This window comes from Bombina bombina, chromosome 5, assembly GCF_027579735.1.
Source record: "Bombina bombina isolate aBomBom1 chromosome 5, aBomBom1.pri, whole genome shotgun sequence".
Classification (NCBI taxonomy): domain Eukaryota; kingdom Metazoa; phylum Chordata; class Amphibia; order Anura; family Bombinatoridae; genus Bombina; species Bombina bombina.
The window spans coordinates 161,814,907-161,838,640 of NC_069503.1; the positions used below are offsets into that span (position 1 = coordinate 161,814,907).

Below are 23,734 nucleotides of genomic sequence, written 5' to 3' on the forward strand. Positions count from 1 at the left end.
CATTTTTAAGATTTCACATATATGGTATTAACATGTTTAAATATTAACATTCGAATGTTGGTTTTCATAAACTTCAATGTAAATTGATTAGAATCAATGTTGGCATCTAAAATTTGAAAATGTAACATTTTAATTTAAAATTTGAATGTTTTCAGACATTTGCACACCTCCAACTAAAATGATTCTATTGTTAATTACTTGGTTAAAGGGCACTGCAACCTCTGGGTTGGCTAAGGGCTTTATGTTATGAGGATCATCCTGAAACAGCATCAAACTCTGATTTAGGAAAACTGGATAATGTTTACTTTAGTAAACATGGGATACAATTAATAGATGTTTAAAATAATGATTTACCAATTACTCTTTACTTTAACTACCTTTACACATAAACCTGTGGACTACTTGATTCTTCCAGACTTGATGTTATATGACAGTTAGCAGCCCGTGTGCAGCCCAACTACTCAATAGCTGGTATATATATATATACATGTGTTTTTTTGTTGTTTGTATTTTGCTTACCTCTCTTTTTTTTACATTGTTTTACATACATCTCAACCAGTTATGCCCGAAACCAATGTTGTTATAATGCAAGACATTTTGTATATTTTTATCTTTGTACTTGTTGAAACTTTTTCGTATATAAAAAAAGAAATAATTTGAGGCTTTTACATCAAAAAGGTAGAAGGTCACTAAACTGAAAAGTGATATTGACCAAAAATGTCCCTATGTCTGACAGCAAAGATAATTTCTGGTGATATTTTGCAGATAAATTGCATTGTCTTTTTAGTATGCATTTGCTGATCATGCAATTCAGCTGTGTTCAATGGTCCTTTAAGTAGATGAAGTGTCAAAGTTAAATCATCGTCTAGTACAACCAATTGAGCAGGGGCTTGTACAATAACAATAATAATTGCGAACAGTGGGCCGAATCCTTGTCTGTTCAGGGTTTGATAAATGGGCCTATTTACTTATGATAAGCAAAGTCCTTGTCAATTGATTGATTCATGTGTCAGCCAATAAGGATGTACTCTTCAATTTTGATGTTCACAGTCTTGAGTCATTAAAAAAAGCAAATTTTTTGCTTCTGCTGGCTTGTAGCTGTAGCACTAGTAACTTTATTTAAGTCTAAGCTGCTGTCCAACTGCTACCCTGAAGAATTTTCCCATAGGAAATAGCATGTGAACAGAGTTTCATTAACAAACAGAATTTCATACAATCCCATGAACAAATATCTAAGGAAACTAAAGACTCTTTCATGTGATAAACGGTTAGTCCAAAACAAATTATTTGCCCCTGCACATGTCTAATATTTTGCACACATTTCCTTTATAGTGACCAGTACAGATTATGACACTGCAGAAGCAACCGATACTTCATCTTATTTCAGCGCACAAGGATACATTTCCCGGTAAGCTATAATCAATAAATCACAAAAAGGCTATGTAATTGATAATGAGTTTCCAAAAACAAAAATTCTGAATAAGTTAAAAATAAAATTGTTTAATTTAACTGCATCTATTCTGAAATAACAAGTGTATAATGCTTTTTATAAACAAAATTCTTTATTTACTATGTGCTAGTCATACTTAATTCTTAGGATAAATGTTAAAATGAACCCCTTAATTGACAGCCGATGTACCCTGTAAATCGGCTATCATTTTCAGTTGAAGGGGTTAAATAGCAAGGCTCTCACTGGCAGAGGCCTCTGTACTATAGCCCAATGCCTTCATGAGTGAGGCATGTTTTATTAGTGCACCTCTCCGCTTTTGGCGAGACCAGCGCTATTACAGGGCCAAAATGGATACTAAACCCAAATTGTTTCTTTCATGATTCAGACAGAGCATGCAATTTTAAGCAACTTTCTAATTTACTCCTATAATCAATTTTTCTTCGTTCTCTTGCTATCTTTATTTGAAAAAGAAGGCATCTAAGCTAAGGAGCCAGACAATTGTTGGTTCAGACGCTGGACAGCACTTGTTTATTGGTGGGTGAATTTATCCACCAATCAGCAAGAACAACCCAGCTTGTTCACCAAAAATTGGCCGGCTTCTAAACTTACGTTCTTGCTTTTCAAATAAAGATTCCAAGAGAATGAAGAAAATGTGATAATAGGAGCAAATTAAAAAGTTGCTTAAAATTGCATGCTCTATCTGAATCACGAAAGAAAAAATTTGGGTTCAGTGTCCCTTTAACCCCTTAATGACCGAGGACGTGCAGGGTACGTCCTCAAAAAAAAGGCAGTTAATGCCTGAGGACGTACCCTGCACGTCCTCTGTGTGGAAAGCAGCTGGAAGCGATCCTGATCGCTTCCAGCTGCTTTCCGGTTATTGCAGTGATGCCTCGATATGGAGGCATCCTGCAATAACCTTACATGGCCTTCCGGTGCAGAGAGAGCCACTCTGTGGCCCTCTCTGCACTGGACATCGATGGCCGGTATCGTTGGTGGGTGGGAGCCGGCTTGGGAGGCGGGTGGGCGGCCATCGGTGTGTGCTGCTTAGTCAAGGGGGGCGGGATCGGGGGCGGGAATGTTAGGGGGCGCGCGCGGGCGCGCGCGCGTGCACGGAGGGTGGCGGGCGGGCGCGTGCACGGGCGGGAGCGGGTGGGAACCGCTACACTACGGCAAAGAAATGCCCAAATCTTTAATAAGAAATGCCCAAATCTCACAAAAAGAGATCGTGGAGGGGTGGGGGGTTGGTTTGGTGTGGGGGGAAGCTACACTACAGAAAAAATTAGTAAAAATAAAAAAAAAAGCATGTTTTCTTCTAAACTGGGTACTGGCAGACAGCTGCCAGTACCCAAGATGGCGCAGATTAAGTTAGAGTGGGAGGGTTATAGAGCTGTTTGGGGGGGATCAGTGAGGTTAGGGGCTAAGGGGGGATAGTACACAGCAGCATATGTAAATATGCTTTTTTTAAAACACACAAAAAAAACCAAATATAGCTTTTATTTTAGTACTGGCAGACTTTCTGCCAGTACTTAAGATGGCGGGGACAATTGTGGGGTGGGGGAGGGAAGAGAGCTGTTTGGGAGGGATCAGGGGGTCTGATGTTTCAGGTGGGAGGCTGAGCTCTACTCTAAATGTGATATTAACCCTGCAAGCTCCCTACAAGCTACCTAATTAACCCCTTCACTGCTAGCTATAATACACGTGTGATGCGCAGCGGCATTTAGCGGCCTTCTAAATACCAAAAAGCAACGCCAAAGCCATATATGTCTGCTATTTCTGAACAAAGGGGATCCCAGAGAAGCATTTACAACCATTTGTGCCATAACTGCACAAGCTGTTTGTAAATGATTTCAGTGAGAAACCTAAAATTGTGAAAAATGTTACGTTTTTTTTAATTTGATCGCATTTGGCGGTGAAATGGTGGCATGAAATATACCAAAATGGGCCTAGATCAATACTTGGGGTTGTCTACTACACTACACTAAAGCTAAAATTACCCCAAAAAGCTCCCTACATGCTCCCTAATTAACCCCTTCACTGCTGGGCATAATACACGTGTGGTGCGCAGTGGCATTTAGTGGCATTCTAATTACCAAAAAGCAACACCAAAGCCATATAAGTCTGCTATTTCTGAACAAAGGGGATCCCAGAGAACAATTTACAACCATTTGTGCCATAATTGCACAAGCTGTTTGTAAATAATTTCAGTGAGAAACCTAAAGTTTGTGAAAAAATTTGTGAAAAAGTGAACAATTTTTTTTATTTGATCGCATTTGGCGGTGAAATGGTGGCATGAAATATACAAAAATGGGCCTAGATCAATACTTTGGGATGTCTACTAAAAAAAAATATATACATGTCAATGGATATTCAGGGATTCCTGAAAGATATTAGTGTTCTAATGTAACTAGCGCTAATTTTGAAAAAAAATGGTTTGGAAATAGCAAAGTGCTACTTGTATTTATTGCCCTATAAATTGCAAAAAAAGTAAAGAAGATGTAAACATTGGGTATTTCTAAACTCAGGACAACATTTAGAAACTATTTAGCATGGGTGTTTTTTGGTGGTTGTAGATGTGTAACAGATTTTGGGGGTCAAAGTTAGAAAAAGTGTGTTTTTTTCCATTTTTCCTCATATTTTATAATTTTTTTTATAGTAAATTATAAGATATGATGAAAATAATGGTATATTTAGAAAGTCCATTTAATGGCGAGAAAAACGGTATATAATATGTGTGGGTACAGTAAATGAGCAAGAGGAAAATTTCAGCTAAACACAAACACAGCAGAAATGTAAAAATAGCCCTGGTCCCAAACGGACAGAAAATGGAAAAGTGCTGTGGTCATTAAGGGGTTAAGGACATGCAGATTACTTTTGTGTCGTTAAGGGGTTAATCACTGTTATTTTTATGCAGAGAGCAGGAAAGTTTAGAGTCATCAACTGAACAAGACCAACTGCCTCAGGTCCTGGAGGAGCTCAGGGACATTCTAGTAGCACCGGGGACACCACTCGCCAAATTTGCGATTAAAGTGAAAGGTATAGTGAAACTAAGAAACTGCGTTATGTGTAATTCCCTTCCCACTGCTTTTCCAATCATGTTTTACCCGTAGATCAAATGAATTATAAGATTAAAGCAGCAAATAGAGAATGTGATATTACTACTGTACATAAGCTTTATTCACTTTCATTAAAAGATCTGTGGGTCGATCACAATCCTTTAGAAAAACGTATTAAATTATTTTCAATACAGTAATCACCATTAAAGTCTATTGCGATTATTGTAGATAAGTTTCTTAAAGGGACAGTTTACCCCAAACTTGTCTCCCCTTTAATTTGCTCCCAATGATCCATTTTACCTGTTGGAATGTATTAAATTGTTTATAAGTAGACCTTTTACCCTTAATAAGTCATTTGAAATAGCTGATCTAGCCTGTGGTATCCCTACATATACTGAAAGTTTCTATACTTAAAGGGACAGTAAACACCAGAATTTTTGTTGTTTAAAAAGGTAGATAATCCCTGTATTACCCATTCCCCAATTTTGCATAACCAACACAGTTATAATAATATACATTTTACCTATGTGATTACCTTGTATCTAAGCCTCTGCAAACTGCCCCCTTATTTCAGTTCTTTTGACAGACATGCATTTTTAGCCAATCAGTGCTTGCTCTTAGGAGCTTCACGTGCCGGAGCTCAATGTTATCTATATGAAACACATGAACTAACACCCTCTAGTGGTGAAAAGCTGTCAAAATGCTTTCCGATTAGAGGCAGTCTTCAAGGTCTAAGAAATTAGCACATGAACCTCCTAGATTTATCTTTCAACTAAGAATACCAAGACAACAAAGCAAAATTGTTAATAAAAGTAAATTGGAAAGTTGTTTAAAATTACATGCCCTATTTAAATCATGAAAGATTTTTTGTGACTTTACTGTCCCTTTAAGTATAGGCTATTGACAAGCTATGTAAACACAGCCATCAGAAGAAAAAGTGAGGTGTAGGATAATAAAATGTTAATTTTCCATTTTTCTCTCTAAGTATTGAACTTTGGTTTACAGACATACAGTATGTAGGATACAGAAGCATGTGTGTGTAAAGGGAAAAACAATTTTACAATATATTGTGCTTTACGTTTTGATAAACCCCTAATTAGTAAATCCCTTTTTGGTGTCTTTCTAAGATACATCGGGAGTTCTTTCCTTTTATTACTTTTTATTATTAGATTACCAGACCATTATCAGGTTGTAGCAAGTGAATACAAATATAAATAAGATATGATTAGTTTAATAACAGCGAGTAAGCAGTGAAGATTGCTTGTTTCTCTACCAACCTTGCTGCATTTCAGTGTAGTGTGATTCTTCCCATGCTGCCACAGGATATCCACGTCCTCGTGTATATTGGTTCAGGGATGGCCAACCTATACATGCGTCAGACAAAATACTGATGACAGATAAAAAGAAACTACATTCGCTGGAAATCCTAAATGTTACAAAAGAAGATGCTGGTGAATATTCTACATATATCAGTAATTCTTCTGGTTCAGCATATTCTTCTGCCAGACTGGTCGTCAAAGGTAAATCTGATCTTTTTGGTAAACTTTATATATATAATTTTTATTTATTTGTAACATATATATATATATGGTAAACTTCATGTGTATATACATATACTGGGTCAGATTGCAAGGGGAGCGGTATTAAAAGTTGTAAGTAAAAAGCTATCACCCAATGCGCGCAAGAAGCCATATTTACAATATCTTGTGCGCGTTAACATATTACCTTAAAACTCTACTCACGGGCAAACCTGATTGCATATTCTCAAGTTCTCTAATCTAACATGAAAATATGAATATTTCTTATTCCAATGTTCTTCACAAAGCAGAATATGTTCTATTTATACAAAAATACATATTTCTACATATATATGATGGTATTTTGGTACAATATATATCTATACTTATATATGATTATATATAGGTACAGAAATATATATATACGTATATATATATATATATATATATATATAGGAATATCTATTTATAAATACTCTACTATGTGCAGAACATTAAAATGTGAAATATTTACAGTAAATACATAGTTAAACAATTTATTAAATATGAATATATATGTATATATATATATATATATATATATATATATAGTATATATGTGTCTATATATGTGTACTAATGTATTTATGTGTTACAAAGTACACTAACACCCATAAACTACCTATTAACCCCTAAACCGAGGCCCTCCCACATCACAAATACTAAAATAAAAATATTAACCCCTAATCTGCTGCTCCGGACATCGCCACCACTATAATAAACATATTAACCCCTAAACTGCCGTACTCCCGCATCGCAAACACTAGTTAAATATTTTTAACCCCTAATCTGCCGCTCCCAACGTCACCGCTGCCACTATACTAAAGTTATTAACCCCTAAACCTAACCCTAACACCCCTAACTTTAATATAATTAAATAAAAAAGAAATTATGAAATATTTAATTACACCTAATCTAATAGCCCTATCAAAATAAAAAAGCCCCCCCCCCAAATAAAAAAAACCCTAGCCTAAACTAAAAACTTAAAAGGGCCTTTTGCGGGGCATTGCCCCAAAGAAATCAGCTCTTTTACCTGTAAAAAAACCCCCCCCACAACAGTAAAACCCACCACACACACAACCAAACCCCCCAAATAAAATCCTATCTAAAAAACCTAAGCTCCCCATTGCCCTGAAAATGGCATTTGGAAGGGCATTGCCCTAAAAAGGGCATTTAGCTCTTTTCCATTGCCCAAACCCTAAGCTAAAAATAAAACCCACCCCCGAAGATCCACTTACAGTTTTTGAAGACCGGACATCCATCCTCATCAAACCGGGAGAAGTTTTCATCCAAGGGGGCAGAAGTCCTCAACAAAGCCGGGAGAAGTCTTCATCCAAGTGGCAAAAAGTGGTCCTCCAGACGGGCAGAAGTCTTCATCCAGACAGCATCTTCTATTTTTATCCTTTCGACGCGGAGCTTCTCCATCTTCAAGACATCCGGCACGGAGCATCGTCTTCTGTCGACGGCTACTGAAGATTGAAGGTTCCTTTAAGGGACGTCATCCAAGATGGCGTCCCTTGAATTCCGATTGGCTGATAGAATTCTATCAGCCAATCGGAATTAAAGGGTAAACAATCCTATTGGCTGATGCAATCAGCCAATAGGATTGAGCTTTAATCCTATTGGCTGATCCAATCAGCCAATAGGATTGAGCTTGCATTCTATTGGCTGTTCCAATCTTGGATGACGTCCCTTAAAGGAACCTTCATTCTTCAGTAGCCATTGACATAAGAGGATGCTCCGCTCCGAATGTCTTGAAGATGGAGCCGCTCCACGTCGGAAGGATATAGAAGATGCCGTCTGGATGAAGACTTCTGCCTGCCTGGAGGACCACTTGTTGCCGCTTGGATGAAGACTTCTCCCGGCTTTGTTGAGGATGGATGTCCAGTCTTCAAAAAAAACTCCCGGCTTGATGAGGATGGATGTCCAGTCTTCGGGGGTTAGTGTTAGGTTTTTTTAAGGGTTTATTGGGTAGGTTTTATTTTTAGCTTAGGGTTTGGGCAATGGAAAAGAGCTAAATGCCCTTTTAAGGACAATGCCCATCCAAATGCCTTTTCAGGGAAATGGGGAGCTTAGGTTTTTTAGATAGGATTTTATTTGGGGGGCTTGGTTGTGTGGGTGGTGGGTTTTACTGTTGGGGAGATGTTTGTATTTTTATTTACAGGTAAAAGAGCTGATTTTTTGGGGCAATGCCCCACAAAAGGCCCTTTTAAGGGCTGTTGACAGTTTAGTTTAGGCTAGGGTTTTTTTTATTTGGGGGGGGGGGGGTTTTATTTTGATAGAGCTATTAGATTAGGTGTAATTAGTTTAAATATTTGAACATTTCTTTTTTATTTTGTGTAATTTAGTGTTTTTGTAATTTAGTTAATTGTATTTAATGGAATTTATTTAATTTTAGTGTAATGTTAGGTGTTAGTGTAAGACAGGTTAGGTTTTATTTTACAGGTAAGTTTGTATCATTTTAACTAGGTAGTTAATAACTATTTACTAACTAGTCTACCTAGTTAAAATAAATACAAACTTACCTGTAAAATAAAAATAAAACCTAAGATAGCTACAATGTAACTATTAGTTATATTGTAGCTATCTTAGGGTTTATTTTACAGGTAAGTATTTAGTTTTAAATAGGAATTAGTTAGGTAATAGTAGTAATTTTTATTTAGATTTATTTTAATTATATTAAAGTTAGGGGTGTTAGAGTTAGGGTTAGACTTAGGGTTAGGTTTAGGGGTTAATATATTTATTTAGTGTTAGTGATGTGGGAGGCCAGAGGTTTAAGGGTTAATAACTTTAGTATAGTGGCGGTGGCGACATTGAGGGCAGCAGATTAGGGGTTAATAAGTGTAGGTAGGTAGCGACAACATTGGGGGCAGCAGATTAGGGGTAAATAAATGTATGTAGGTAGCGACGACATTGGGGGCAGCAGATTAGGGATTACTAGTGTTTAGACTCAGGGTTTATGTTAGGGTGTTAGGTGTAAACACAAATTTTCTTTCCCCATAGGAATCATTTGGGGCTGCGTTACGGAGCTTTACGCTCCTTTATTGCAGGTGTTAGGCATTTTTTTAGCCAGCTGTCCCTATTGATGTCTATGGGGAAATCGTGCACAAGCACGTAAAACCAGCTCAAAGCAGTGCTGGTATTTGTGTACGGTATGGAGCTCAACGCTGCCATATTGCCCTCCAACGCCGGGTTTTTGCAAACCTGTAATAGCAGCACTAAAGTGGCTCGCTACTAACTTGCAAGTTAGTAGCGAGCCACTCATAACGCAAAACTCGTAATCTGGCCATTTATTAGATTGCGGTGGGGGTTGGTGGTTGACAGGTAGATAGATATTGTGCATGTGTTAGATGTTTATTTTTTTTAGTTAATTTTTGCAGGCAGTTTCGGGAGTTACGGTGCTCCCATACTCAGTGCAAGGCCTGCTGCGGCTGCCTTAGTATGGCAAGATGAAAATGGAGTAAGATTTCTCCATTTTCACCACGTAAGTCTTTGCGCTGAATATTAGATTCCGTTTTGCGACGTGGTCCCATGTTAGCTTATGGGAGTAAAAATTGTGGGTGACGGGTGAAATGTGCGCGTGTAACTTGTATGCTACGCCGTATATGTAATACCAAAATCGCGTATGCTACGCCACATATGTATTGGGGCCCCTGAAATAAAACTTAATTACCTCAGTAAATGCATATATGGAAAATACTGCCAAGTTGATTAAAAAAAAAAAAACATTACCAAATGAACAAAGAAAATGAATTTAGGTTTCCTCTTTCAAACGTATAGAATTTAAATTGTGCACATATTATTGTATATATGACAAGTGAAAATACAATTTCTTCTTGTGCATAAAAAACAATGAAGATAGCACAAAGTTTGTCTTAAATCTATCCATCAGCTGCTTTATACATTAACTAGGAAGAACTACAATAAAATGTTTTCATGTTTGCCGTAATTCACTAATAGGCAATTGTAGCAATGGGCTTACCTATAGTTCATGTCTTGTTGTTCAATTTAAAGAGAGATGAAACCCAAATTATTTATTTTGTGATTCAGATAGAGCATGCAATTTGAAGCAACTTTCTAATTTACTCCTATTATCAATTTTCTTCGTTCTCTTGGTATTTTTATTTGAAAAAACAGGAATATCAGCTTAGGAACCAGCCATTTTTTGGTTCAGAACCTGGCTAGCACTTGTGACTAAATCCAGCCACCTATCAGCAAGCGCTACCCAGGGTGTTAAACCAAAAATGGGCTGGCTCTTAAGCTTACATTCCTGCCTTTTCCAATAAAGATACCAAGAGAAAAAAGAAAAATTGATAATAGGAGTAAATTAGAAAATTGTTTCAAATTGCATGCTCTATCTGAATCATGAAATAAAAAATTGGGTTTCATATCCCTTTAAAGTCTGATACTCTTGTAAGTTAGGCATTATTTTGTATGTTTTAAAAAGAATATTAAAATATTTTAACATGGGGCAAATATTACAACTACAATGTGCAGTAGAGCTGTTAGCTGAAGCCATTTAAAAAAATAATCTCAATAAAATTGTTAACATATATTTGTCAAAATGTATAGTTTCTGTTGGAAAAACTAAATACATTAGTAAGCAGGTGACTTCTCTTATTCAATATGTTTTTTTTTCTTTCCAATGTTTTAAAGTTACTGTCTCCTATGTAAAAATCAGAATAAAAGATCTAAAACATTTTTTTTTTTCACACAGTGGCTCTTACGTAATTTATTTCCTCGCTGCTTTATAAATAAAAGTAAAGAAAATGAAAGGGACATGAAGCCAACATCTTTTCTTTTATGATTCAGATAGAGAATACAATTTTATTAAAGATTCCAATTTTCTTCTATCAAATTTTTTTGTTCTTGTGTTATTCTTTGTTGAAGAGATATCTAGATAGGTAGCGTGCACGTGCCTGAAGCACTACATGACAGGAAATAGTGCTGCCATCTAGTATTCTTGCTAATGTATAACGTTGTTGCAAATCTGCTGCCATAGAGTGTTGCAGACATGTGCAAATCTCTGCTTTTCAACAAAAAATAATAAGAAAACAAAGACAATTTGATAATAGAAGTAGATTGGAAAGTTGTTTAAAATTGCATGTTCTATCTGAATCATGAATGACAAATTTTGGGTTTTATGTCCCTTTAATCAGCATTACAAATATACTGATTTTCTACTGGATTGTAATTACATATTTGTATTCTGTTTTAAGGACCAGGTGAGCTGCAAAAGGAGAAACCATTGGAAGATTTAGGGGGTGAGCAACTTATTATTATTATCTTTTTGTGCATCTTTATTGAGGTTTGATGTGGCTACATTTTATAGATATAGATGCAATAAAACATGACACATATAGGAAAGACGGCACAGTATTCATAATATTCAGATCACTTACTTTTAAAAAAATAGCACTTTTTGTTTAGTTGGCCAAATGAAAGTATTATTGTAACATTTTATTCTTAACACAAAAATATTTCCTAATTATCTTGGGCTAACAAAGTAATGATCTCTAAAGATGAATGCATTTAAATGAATTAAGATGTTATTTATTTTCTGATATGAGAACAATAACAAGGACTTGTGTACTTTTAAAAACTGGGGTAATGTTTACTAAGACCGATGTTTAACATGATTTTTAAATATATAAATAAAGTAGTTGTTTGTGAAATGAGCCCCCCATAAAATGTTATAGAGTTGAAAAGCAATGAGACCCCTCCGGTTGTTTACATGTAAGATGCTATGCAGACAGCTCCTTATTGGAAAATAGAAATATGTTGAAATGATAAAAACAAAGTATGTAATAAATTTATTCTGTGAGATCAGTGGTGTGTAGGGCAACACAAATGGAAGCATTTAGTAAAACGCGCGTTAGGGGAACTCTTTGGCGCAAAATCTCCTTTATTTTAAATTGCTTACTGAAATTACCTGTGATGTGTGAAGCCGTCTCATCCTGTTTACATTGGCATTTGGAACAGTGGACAAGAGCAAGAGCACTCTCCCGCTTTACCAGTTAAAGTATTATTCTATGGCGCACCCTCATCTCAACTTTTTTTTAGTGAATTAATGTAGAATAGATGATGAAGTTGGATGGGCTGATAAGTTTTGCTCATTATGTACAGTTTATTAGTACCAGAGGAATTTGAATGCCCCTACACTGTTGTGAGACAGAGTTAGGGGGAATGTTTTTTCTGCTACAAAATAGTATTATCTTATTCTGCATTTTTCTCTTATATTAGAGAGTAATGTCCTACTCATGACATCAAGCAGCATAAAGCAACACCCAACTTTATCACACAGGGCTTATTTTTTTCTCACTCCCTGGTCAAGTGAAATTCTGTTATCTGAAAAACATATGCTGCTAGAAAAAATACAGTAAATAAGTATTTAGTAGACTTGTGCGCGGCGAAAAAAATCGTTTTGTTTCGGATCGATTCCAATGTTTTCGAATTTAGTTTTCGGATTGATTCGAATTCGGATGCATTCGAATGCATTATTTTCGGATTCATTCGGATTCATTCGGATTCAAATAAATTTGGATGTATTCGGATGTATTCGGTTCGGATTCGATTCGTAAATTTGGAAGTTCGGTATGTGTTAGGTGGAATGTGCTGTGTATTAGACTAGTATTATGTACTGTAATATTAGGTGTAACCCATAGCAGAGTGATATAACCTAATATACAGTACAATACTAGTGTAATTGTGATTAGTCCATGGCCATCCGAATGTTATGAATAAATACGAACTAATTCGGATTTATTCGTTAGATTCGGTGCTACGGTAATTCGGAAATTCAAATCGATCCGAATCTCCGAATTTGACAAATTCGTCCGAATTTAAATTCGGAATGAAATGAAATGCACATGTCTAGTATTTAGAAAGATGCTGGTTACATACACATGCAGAGCTAAAAACATATATGTTGGACCCATGGCGGTCAAGCATAAATTAGATTTTTAAAGGTATTGTGACATATTCATATCATTATTTTATTTGTTATACCTTTGTTGTCATGTTAATATATTTCACATTACAAACTTACCATGTTTTGTATTGACAGATGACTCTCTGGCTTTTGCTATAAACTCACAGTTATTTTCTTGTGTACAATTCCATTTTTCTATAGATGGTGTGAAACCAGTCCCACCTATGTTCCTGGAGAGATTCACAAATAAAAGAGTTCAGAAGGGTGCTAGCATTACTTTATCAGTAAAAGTTGATGGTAAGATTTATTTAAAGATTTAATTTGATTTTTAAATGTCTTAAAGGACCAGTAAATACAGTAGATTTGCTGAATTAACAAATGCGTGGTAAAAAAAGAATACGGATGCAGCTGTTTCCATGCGAGCAACAAAAGTTACGAAGCAGAGGTGGCGAACACCAATCATCCCTATTGGATACGATCAGATTGATTGACAGCCCCTGCTATGTGCAGGGGGCGGCATTGCACAAGCATTTCAGAAATGCGGATCATGTCCGTTCTACATATGATAAATCTATACCTTAGTCTGAACTTCAAATGGGTAGTAGATTTTTTTCTGACAAATGTTAAAGTGATGTCTATTTCCACTCCCCCTGTATCATGTGACACCCATCAGCCAATCACAAATTCATATACGTATATTCTGTGAATTCTTGCACATGCTCAGTAGGAGCTGGTGACTTAAATGGTGTAAATATAAAAAGACTGGGCACATTTTGTTGATGGAAGTAAATTGGAAAGTGATTAAAAATACATTCTCTATTTTAATCATGAAAGCTTAATTTTAACTTGAGTGTCCCTTTAAAGGGACATTTTAATGGAACAATGAAATGAAAGCATGTACTTTTTTGCACTAGTGAGTGGTTGTTCTTATTGAAAAAAAATTGATGTTTCTGTGCTGAATAAACCAGATTTTCTTCTTAAAACAGGGAGAGTCCACAGCTGCATTCATTACTTTTGGGAATACAGAACCTGGCCACCAGGAGGAGGCAAAGACACCCCAGCCAAAGTCTTAAATACATCACCCACTTCCCTCATCCCCCAGTCATTCTTTGCCTTTTCTCACAGGAGGTTGGCAGAGAAGTGTCAGAAGATTACAGAGTAGTCTCTTATGGAGGGTAGTACTCTTCGAGATGGGACGGGAGTTTTACGTAGTCCTGTCAGCCTCTCAGTGAGAGCATGGATGACAGTTAGAGTCCGGAGATGCAGGGATAGTCTTTCTGTGAAACCATCTCGACTCATATTAACAGCTCCATAAGCAGTCAACATTGATGAGTTTCGCTGCCTGCTTTCTTCACTCAAGTCCATGTCAGAAGCGATGCTACTATCTGTCAAACTTGAAGGACCGTGTTACTGTTCCACGGCATAGATTCCGGTAAGATCGTTTCATTTTTCCTTTCACTGTGGGAATATAATGTAATGATAGAACACAGGGTCTCAGTGGGACTCTTTTATCTTTATGTAATCTAGGGTTAATATTTCCTGAGGGGGGTTATTGAACAGTGGGGGACTTTAATCATATTTGTTATGTGATTCTGTCTGCTTATGTGTAATGAGGTTGGGGCTCATGACTTTATCGGAACGTACAAGTTTTTAGAGCTACACAGTTCTTGATGGGACTGGCCGGTTGCACCTTGTGACCGGGCGTGGTCATGTTTTCGTTCTCCATTTCCATTTTACTATGATACTTGTCTGGGTCATAGGAGGTGGTGAGTGCCCCAGCCATTGGGGGTGTGTGGTGCCAGTTATTTTTGTCCAAAATTTGTCCGGTCCAGTTATGGAGAATTCTGATTTTTTTCTGAGGAGGATTTCTCTGTTACCTGCTTAGATTGTATGTAGGCCCGGGTAATCCAGCCCAATCAATTATGTTCCGTATGCCATAATAGAGTGCTCTTTTCTCCCTCTGGGGAGAGATTAGAGACCGCTGAGTCGTCCGCCTCTGAGGATTCTGTATCCTGTGAGTTGCGTTCCCTGGAATTTTCTGTTCTTACATAGGTAGTTGTCCCAAATACCATTACCCCTTCTCCGGAAGGAGGTTTATTTCCACCAGAGGTTGCTGCTCGGTTGCGCATGACCATATATTTGGCGTTGGCGCATTTACAGCTTTCTGAGGGCCAGCAAAGAGCTTATCCATGTCCTCTTAACCTGGGGACACCAGGTGAGACAGGTCTTTCCTCTGGGGGAGTGGTTCCCTCTGAGGCTTCAGGGGTACCGCCATCAGGGTCGGGGCCTTCAAATGCCCTGCCAGAGATGAGTTTTGCCTTTAGATTCAGACTGATGCACCTGCTGAGGCAGGTTTTGGAGGCTTTGGAGGATTTCAGTCTTCATTTGCCTCCAGATCCTCAGTCTTCTGATTCTGATGGCGAACAGCGCTAGACGAGTGGAGGGATGTGGATCCTACTCCTGATTTTCTTTTGTTTGTGTATCTAAGCCCCGTTCTGAGCTCAGGTCAGAATCAGAATCAGGTCTCTGACAGACTGGCCCTGTTAGTGTTTCTATTCCTTTTTGGCGTTCACCTGCGGGTGCTGTCTACTTTCTTTTGATACGGTTAGGATGTGTTTCTTTTATTTCCAGAGCTTGATACTGTTGTAGACTTTTCCTTTTAGGAAGCTTTTTTCCTTCTCTGGGATTTTGATACTAGCGATTTATGGTCGCGATGGTTGTTGCTTTCGGCGGAAGTCACGAAAAAAAATATGTTAAGAGACAATGCTTAAGCTTCAGAGCTTATTTGTCTGTCGTTTGTCTGTTTGTTTAGTCTAGCCCTGCTAGGGTTTAGAACTTTCAGTTAGCCCTTGGACAGCTCATTTGTACCCTGGTCAGCAGGCTGGTCCTGGTTGGGTACTAGTTCACTCTGTTCTTTGAGGTTATATCAGACGTTTTGTATCCTTGACAACAGGCTGGTCCTGTTTGGGTACTAAGCTTGCTTACCTCTTTTTACAAGGTTGTTTTTTCTTGTTTCTACAAGTTATAGGAGGCCCTTCTATCCTACATATCAGGCTGGTCCTACGTTATTTCATTATGGTGGGGCGTCCGATGTTGGTCATACTCAATACTAACGGCTAGATTTAGAGTTTTGTCGGTAACGACCCGCGTAGCTAACGCATGCTTTTTTTCCCCCGCACCTTTTAAATACCGCTGGTATTTAGAGTTCACAGAATGGCTGTGTTTTCAGTGCGTTAGGCTCCAAAAAAGGAGCGTAGAGCATAATTTACCGCCACTGCAACTCTCGAAACCTGCGGTGCTTACGGACGCGGCCAGCTTCAAAAACGTGCTCGTGCACGATTCCCCCATAGGAAACAATGGGGCAGTTTGAGCTGATAAAAACCTAACACCTGCATAAAAGCAGCGTTAAGCTCCTAACGCAGCCCCATTGTTTCCTATGGGGAAACACTTCCTACGTCTGCACCTAACACCCTAACATGTACCCCGATTCTAAACACCCCTAACCTTACACTTATTAACCCCTAATCTGCCGCCCCCGCTATCGCTGACCCCTACATATTATTATTAACCCCTAATCTGCCGCTCCGTACACCACCGACCCCTATATTATATTTATTAACCCCTAATCTGCCGCCCCCAACGTCGCCTCCACCTACCTACAATAATTAACCCCTAATCTGCCGACCGGACTTCACCGCTACTCTAATAAATGTATTAACCCCTAAAGCTAAGTCTAACCCTAACACTAACACCCCCCTAAGTTAAATATAATTTAAATCTAACGAAATAATTTAACTCTTATTAAATAAATTATTCCTATTTAAAGCTAAATACTTACCTGTAAAATAAATCCTAATATAGCTACAATATAAATTATAATTATATTGTAGCTATTTTTAGGATTAATATTTATTTTACAGGCAACTTGTAATTATTTTAACCAGGTACAATAGCTATTAAATATTTAATAACTAGTTAAAATAATTACAAAATTACCTGTAAAATAAATCCTAACCTAAGTTACAATTAAACCTAACACTACACTATCAATAAATAAATTAAATAAACTACCTACAATTATCTACAATTAAACCTAACACTACACTATCAATAAATTAATTAAATACAATACCTACAAATAAATACAATGAAATAAACTAACTAAAGTACAAAAAATAAAAAAGAACTAAGTTACAAAAAATAAAAAAATATTTACAAACATTAGAAAAATATTACAACAATTTTAAACTAATTACACCTACTCTAAGCCCCCTAATAAAATAACAAAGACCACCAAAATAAAAAAAATGCCCTACCCTATTCTAAAATTAAAATAGAAAAGCTCTTTTACCTTACCAGCCCTGAAAAGGGCCCTTTGCGGGGCATGCCCCAAAGAATTCAGCTCTTTTGCCTGTAAAAAAAAACATACAATACCCCCCTCAACATTACAACCCACCACCCACATACCCCTAATCTAACCCAAACCCCCCTTAAATAAACCTAACACTAAGCCCCTGAAGATCTCCCTACCTTGTCTTCACCATGCCGGGTTCACCGATCGATCCAGAAGAGCCTCCGATGTCTTGATCCAAGCCCAAGCGGGGGGCTGAAGATGTCCATGATCCGGCTGAAGTCTTCATCCAAGCGGGAGCTGAAGAGGTCCATGATCCGACTGAAGTCTTCTATCAAGCGGCAACTTCAATCTTCTTTCTTTCGGATCCATGTAGTTCATCCCGCCGATCAGATTGAGCTCGCATTCTATTGGCTGTTCCGATCAGCCAATAGAATGCCAATAGAATGCGAGCTCAATCTGCTTGGCTGATCGGATCAGCCAATCGGATTGAACTTGAATCTGATTGGCTGATTCCATCAGCCAATCAGAATTTTCCTACCTTAATTCCGATTGACTGATAGAATCCTATCAGCCAATCGGAATTCGAGGGACGCCATCTTGGATGACATCCCTTAAAGGAACCGTCATTCGTTGGGAAGTCGTCGGTGAAGATGGATGTTCCGCGTCGGCGGGATGAACATGGATCCGGAAGAAAGAAGATTGAAGATGCCGCTTGATAGAAGACTTCAGTCGGATCATGGACCTTTTCAGCTCCCTCTTGGATGAAGACTTCAGCCGGATCATGGACATCTTCAGCCCCCCGCTTGGGCTTGGATCAAGACATCGGAGGCTCTTCTGGATCGATCGGTGAACCCGGCATGGTGAAGACAAGGTAGGGAGATCTTCAGGGGCTTAGTGTTAGGTTTATTTAAGGGGGGTTTGGGTTAGATTAGGGGTATGTGGGTGGTGGGTTGTAATGCTGGGGGGGGTATTGTATGTTTTTTTTTACAGGCAAAAGAGCTGAATTCTTTGGGGCATGCCCTGCAAAGGGCCCTTTTCAGGGCTGGTAAGGTAAAAGAGCTTTTCTATTTTAATTTTAGAATAGGGTAGGGCATTTTTTTATTTTGGGGGTCTTTGTTATTTTATTAGGGGGCTTAGAGTAGGTGTAATTAATTTAAAATTGTTGTAATATTTTTCTAATGTTTGTAAATATTTTTTTATTTTTTGTAACTTAGTTCTTTTTTATTTTTTGTACTTTAGTTAGTATATTTCATTGTATTTATTTGTAGGTATTGTATTTCATTAATTTATTGATAGTGTAGTGTTAGGTTTAATTGTAGATAATTGTAGGTATTTTATTTAATTTATTTATTGATAGTGTAGTGTTAGGTTTAATTGTAACTTAGGTTAGGATTTATTTTACAGGTAATTTTGTAATTATTTTAACTAGGTAGCTAATAAATAGTTATTAACTATTTAATAGCTATTGTACCTGGTTAAAATAAATACAAAGTTGCCTGTAAAATAAATATTAATCCTAAAATAGCTACAATATAATTATAATTTATATTGTAGCTATATTAGGGTTTATTTTACAGGTAAGTATTTAGCTTTAAATAGGAATAATTTATTTAATAAGAGTTAATTTATTTTGTTAGATTTAAATTATATTTAACTTAAGGGGGTGTTAGGGTTAGAATTAGCTTTAGGGGTTAAAAAATTTATTAGAGTAACGGTGAAGTCCGGTCGGCAGATTAGGGGTTAATGCTTGAAGTTAGGTGGCAGCGATGTTAGGGAGGGAAGATTAGGGGTTAATACTATTTATTATAGGGTTATTGAGGCGGGAGTGAGGTGGATTAGGGGTTAATACATTTATTATAGTAGCGGTGAGGTCCGGTCAGCAGATTAGGGGTTAATAAGTGTAGGTAGGTGGAGGCGACGTTGGGGGCGGCAGATTAGGGGTTAATAAATATTATGTAGGTGTCGGCGGTATTAGGGGCAGCAGATTAGGGGTACATAGGGATAACGTAGGTGGCGGCGGTGTGCGGTCGGCAGATTAGGGGTTAAAAATTTTTAATAGAGTGGCGGCGATGTGGGGGGGCCTCGGTTTAGGGGTACATAGGTAGTTTATGGGTGTTAGTGTACTTTAGAGCACAGTAGTTAATAGCTTTATGAACCGGAGTTAGCCCATAAAGCTCTTAACTCCTGACTTTTTTCTGCGGCTGGAGTTTTGTCGTTAGATTTCTAACGCTCACTTTAGCCACGACTCTAAATACCGGCGTTAGAAAGATCTCATTGAAAAGATAGGATACGCAATTGACGTAAGGGGATCTGCGGTATGGAAAAGTCGCGGCTGCAAAGTGAGTGTTAGACCCTTTCCTGACTAACTCTAAATACCAGCGGTAGCCCAAAACCAGCGTTAGGAGCCTCTAACGCTGGTTTTGATGGCTAACGCCAAACTCTAAATCTAGCCGTAAGTGTTTTGTCCCTGCATAGCTTACGTGATTTGCTGGAATTACGAATTCTGCTATAGCAGTATGTTGTAGTTCTGGAGGTCCTAGGACAGGAGCTAGAGTCCTCCCTTCCAAGGAGGGAAGATCAGATGACTGCATGGAGATCTCCAGTACCTGGTGTAGGGGGCGATTATTCCCCCTATTGGTACTCCTTGTGGATTGGATTGTCCAATTTTCAGATATCTTTCGCCAGTGTTTCTTTCCTCTTTTTTTAGGTTTGCTATGCTTTTCGCTTCCCCTTGCCCTTTTGGAGTAGGACTTTCAATCATCTGGTTGCAGAGAGACTAGGTTCTTAGGAACCGTTTTTTTTGTCCTTGCAGTGTCATTTTTTTGATCCTATATACTTGAGGATCTGGGGGATTGTTAAACAGTCTCTCTTACCATCAACCAATAGGAGTTTTAGGATGCTCGTTCATTCATTAATTCCTTGAGCTGTAGGTTTTCTGAGGGTTGATCCAGACTGGATGTTTAGAGACTGTCATATTCTCTTAATCATGGAGTTCTGATCTCTTTTGGGTCCTTCCTTTGTCTTCAGACTTTGTGGGTGTTATCTTAGAGGCCTTTCGGGGCTGAGTGGACAGCCACTTTGGATACATCATGAGAGATCAGAGTTCAAGACTGCATGGGGGTATGGCATGCATCATCTTTGGTGCAAATTTCATTTCCAGGTAACTTTGTGGTTGGTCTTGATCTGGCTCCTGGTTTTGGGGGTCAGAGTTTTAACCTAGTCCTTGTCTTTGACTTGACATTTTAGTTACTCTGTTTTCAAGATGTTAATAGTTTTGGATCTGTCCGGCGTTCCTGGGGAAATCTCCTTGTTCCTACTTGGGCAGTTCTTTTTAATCTCTTATGGAGAGATGAAGGAAGTTTTTCCTGTGAATTTCTTTACTGGAATATTCCTGGGTTTCTTTGTTTTCCTTCTGTTTGGAAGGATCTGGTCTACTGCGCCTATCCAGTTGGCTCCTCCTGAGGTAGTTTTCCTCTAGGAGTTCAGTGGGTCGAGAGTTTCTCTTGTCTGCAGTGTACCCTCCCTTCGGGTTTCTGAGGGGTAATGAGGATAGGTATCCTGGATCCCGAGTTTATCTCTCTGGATGTCAGTGCCTCCTACCTGCTTCTTTTCCTTAGGAACTTGTGGTTGGAGATTCATTGTCTGATCTCTGGGCCTTGTCGATGCTGGGAATTTTTAATCTCGCTTGTCCTTGGGACATTGGCAGTCGCTTCTGTGATTGGACTGTTCAATTGGAGTTGGGGTCTGACTGCTCTGTTTGGGCATCAACCTCGTATCTGTCTCCCAAAGGATCCTTACTTAAGTTGGGAGGCCTTGCAGTTGGTTCGGGAACCTTCCTTTAGCAGGTAGTTGGTTCTTCCTTATTGGACAGGGTGTTGTCCTCCCTTGCTTCATTTTCTAGTAGGGGGGGAGTTGGTTCGCCCTGCTTTCTGAGTTTTTTCTCTTGTTCCTAACATAGTAACATAACATAGTAACATAGTAGATAAGGTTGAAAAAAGACTGAAGTCCATCGAGTTCAACCTATACAAATCTAAAATACTTACAAAAAGCTCCAGTTAAGCTTAAATAACCCCATTAAAATGTGACCCATTTAATACTAGCAATCATATCCATGAATTTTGTTTATATACAGAAATTTATCCAGACTATTTTTAAATGTATCTATGGTATTGGCATTCACTACCTCCTTTGGTAATGAGTTCCACAATTTTATTGCTCTTACAGTGAAAAAACGTTTCCGTTGCAGGAGATTAAATCTCCTTTCCTCCAACCTTAAATTATGACCTCTTGTCAGAACCAATTTTCTTGGAATAAAAAGAGCTTCTGCCATCTCTGTATATGGGCCTTGAATATATTTATATAAAGTAATCATGTCACCTCTCAAGCGCCTTTTTTCTAAAGAGAACAGACCCAGTTTGGCTAGCCTCTCCTCATAGGTTAATTTCTCCAATCCCCTTATTAGCTTTGTGGCCCTTCTCTGAACTTTTTCTAGTTCTGCAATATCTTTTTTAGCAATCGGTCCCCAGAACTGCACTCCAAACTCAAGGTGAGGTCTTACCAGGGCTTTATATAATGACAGAATTATGCTTTCCTCCCTTGAATCAATGCCTCTTTTAATACATGCTAGTATCTTATTAGCCTTTGAAGCCGCTGCCCTGCATTGTGCACTCATCTTTAGCTTGTTATCTATTACTACTCCCAAATCCCTTTCCTCCTGTGTTTGGCTAAGTCTTGTCCCATTTAAAAAATACATAGCCTGCTTATTTTTACTTCCAAAATGTAGAACCTTACATTTTTCCGTATTAAATCTCATTTTCCATTCACTTGCCCATAGTTCTAATTTTAGCAAATCCCTTTGCAAAGAGAGTTCATCCTGCTCTGACCTAATGACCTTACTTAACTTAGTATCATCTGCAAAAATAGAGATGTCGCTATTTAATCCTTGCTCCAAGTCATTTATAAAAATATTAAAAAGAACAGGGCCCAGTACTGATCCCTGGGGGACGCCACTGATTACCTTTGTCCAATCTGAGTATGATCCATTTACTGCTACTCGTTGCTCCCTATCTTTTATCCAGTTATTTATCCATGAGCTAACATTTTCAGCTATTCCCAGTCCCTTAATTTTGTGCATTAATCTCTCATGTGGCACTGTATCAAATGCCTTTGCAAAATCTAAGTATATCACATCAACTGATTCCCCTTTATCTATATTTTTACTTACTTCCTCGTAGAATCTAATTAGATTAGTTTGACATGATCTATTTCTCCTAAAGCCATGCTGATTAGAACTCATAATCTTGTTTACACGAATATGCTCATCAATATAATCCCTTATAATCCCTTCAAATATCTTCCCCACTATTGATGTCAGACTAACTGGTCTATAGCTTCCTGGATCATCCCTGCTTCCCTTTTTGAAGAGTGGCACCACATCAGCTTTACGCCAATCCTGGGGTACCATGCCTGAGGATAATGAGTCTTGAAAAATTAAGAGTAAAGGTTTGTCTATAACAGTGCTAAGTTCACTTAACACCCTTGGGTGTATTCCATCTGGGCCTGGAGTTTTATTTACCTTAATATTTTTTAGTTTTTTCCTGATATCCTCTAAACAAAACCCAGTTAGTGGTATGTCCTGGTGCAAGTTTGCTAGCTGCTCTGTAGGCTAGTTACTGTGGTTTAACGTTTAGTCGGACTGCCTATCCGATGGAAGCCTGCAGCTTGCGTTTGTGGCGTAAACAGATGTTACTTTTCTGTTCCTGTTCTGTTCTTAGGGTTTTCTCTGACCTATGGGTGTTCAGTTTCTCTGTGCTAGTCAGCTGTCTATGGTAAGGTAGTCCTGTTCTACCTTTTTGTCCTTTTGTCCTGGGACTTTGGTTCCAGTTAAGGCTTTACATTGGTTCCTTTTGGATCCATATTGGAGGTGATTTGGAAATTTTCCTTTCTTTGCTCTCCTCTGTCGGTGAAGTTTTTTCTACGGGACGTTGTCCTCTTGCAGCCTGGTAGCCGTTCTTTTTCGAGTTCTGCTAAGGGCTTCTCTCTCTGTTTTGTCCTTGAATCTTCAGACCTTCTTATCTGATTCTTCCCTTCTTTCAGTTAGGAAGAATGCGGTGTGGGAGTTTGTTTGTGTTTCCCTTGCCATTGTTCATGGAGAGGTTTTTATTTGTGTGCTTCTAGAGAGTGGGACTTTTGTCTGCTCAGTGGACTTCAGTAATTTAAAGTGTTTTCTAACTGGGATCGTTATGGTTCTAATCGATGGGCAGTTACCTTGTCCTCTTCCATATATTTGCTCTTCCTGCTTCTGTTGAAGTCGTTTTTTTATCGGGAATCCAAGTTGTGTCAGGCTGTGATGCCATCAGAATGGGCCGTATTTTTGTTCCCGCCCGTTTT

At 38.2% G+C, this 23,734-nt stretch overlaps 1 protein-coding gene across 1 annotated transcript in view; it reads left to right on the plus strand.

Annotated features, from left to right (window-relative positions):
• The window catches only part of OBSCN (obscurin, cytoskeletal calmodulin and titin-interacting RhoGEF), a 937,038-nt gene that overhangs the window by 447,344 nt on the left and 465,960 nt on the right, over window positions 1-23,734 (plus strand). Inside the window, 5 exon segments of the mRNA XM_053713767.1 lie at window positions 1,333-1,408; window positions 4,362-4,483; window positions 5,826-6,023; window positions 11,279-11,323; window positions 13,192-13,287. Of these exon segments, the coding sequence (XP_053569742.1) occupies window positions 1,333-1,408; window positions 4,362-4,483; window positions 5,826-6,023; window positions 11,279-11,323; window positions 13,192-13,287 (537 nt within the window).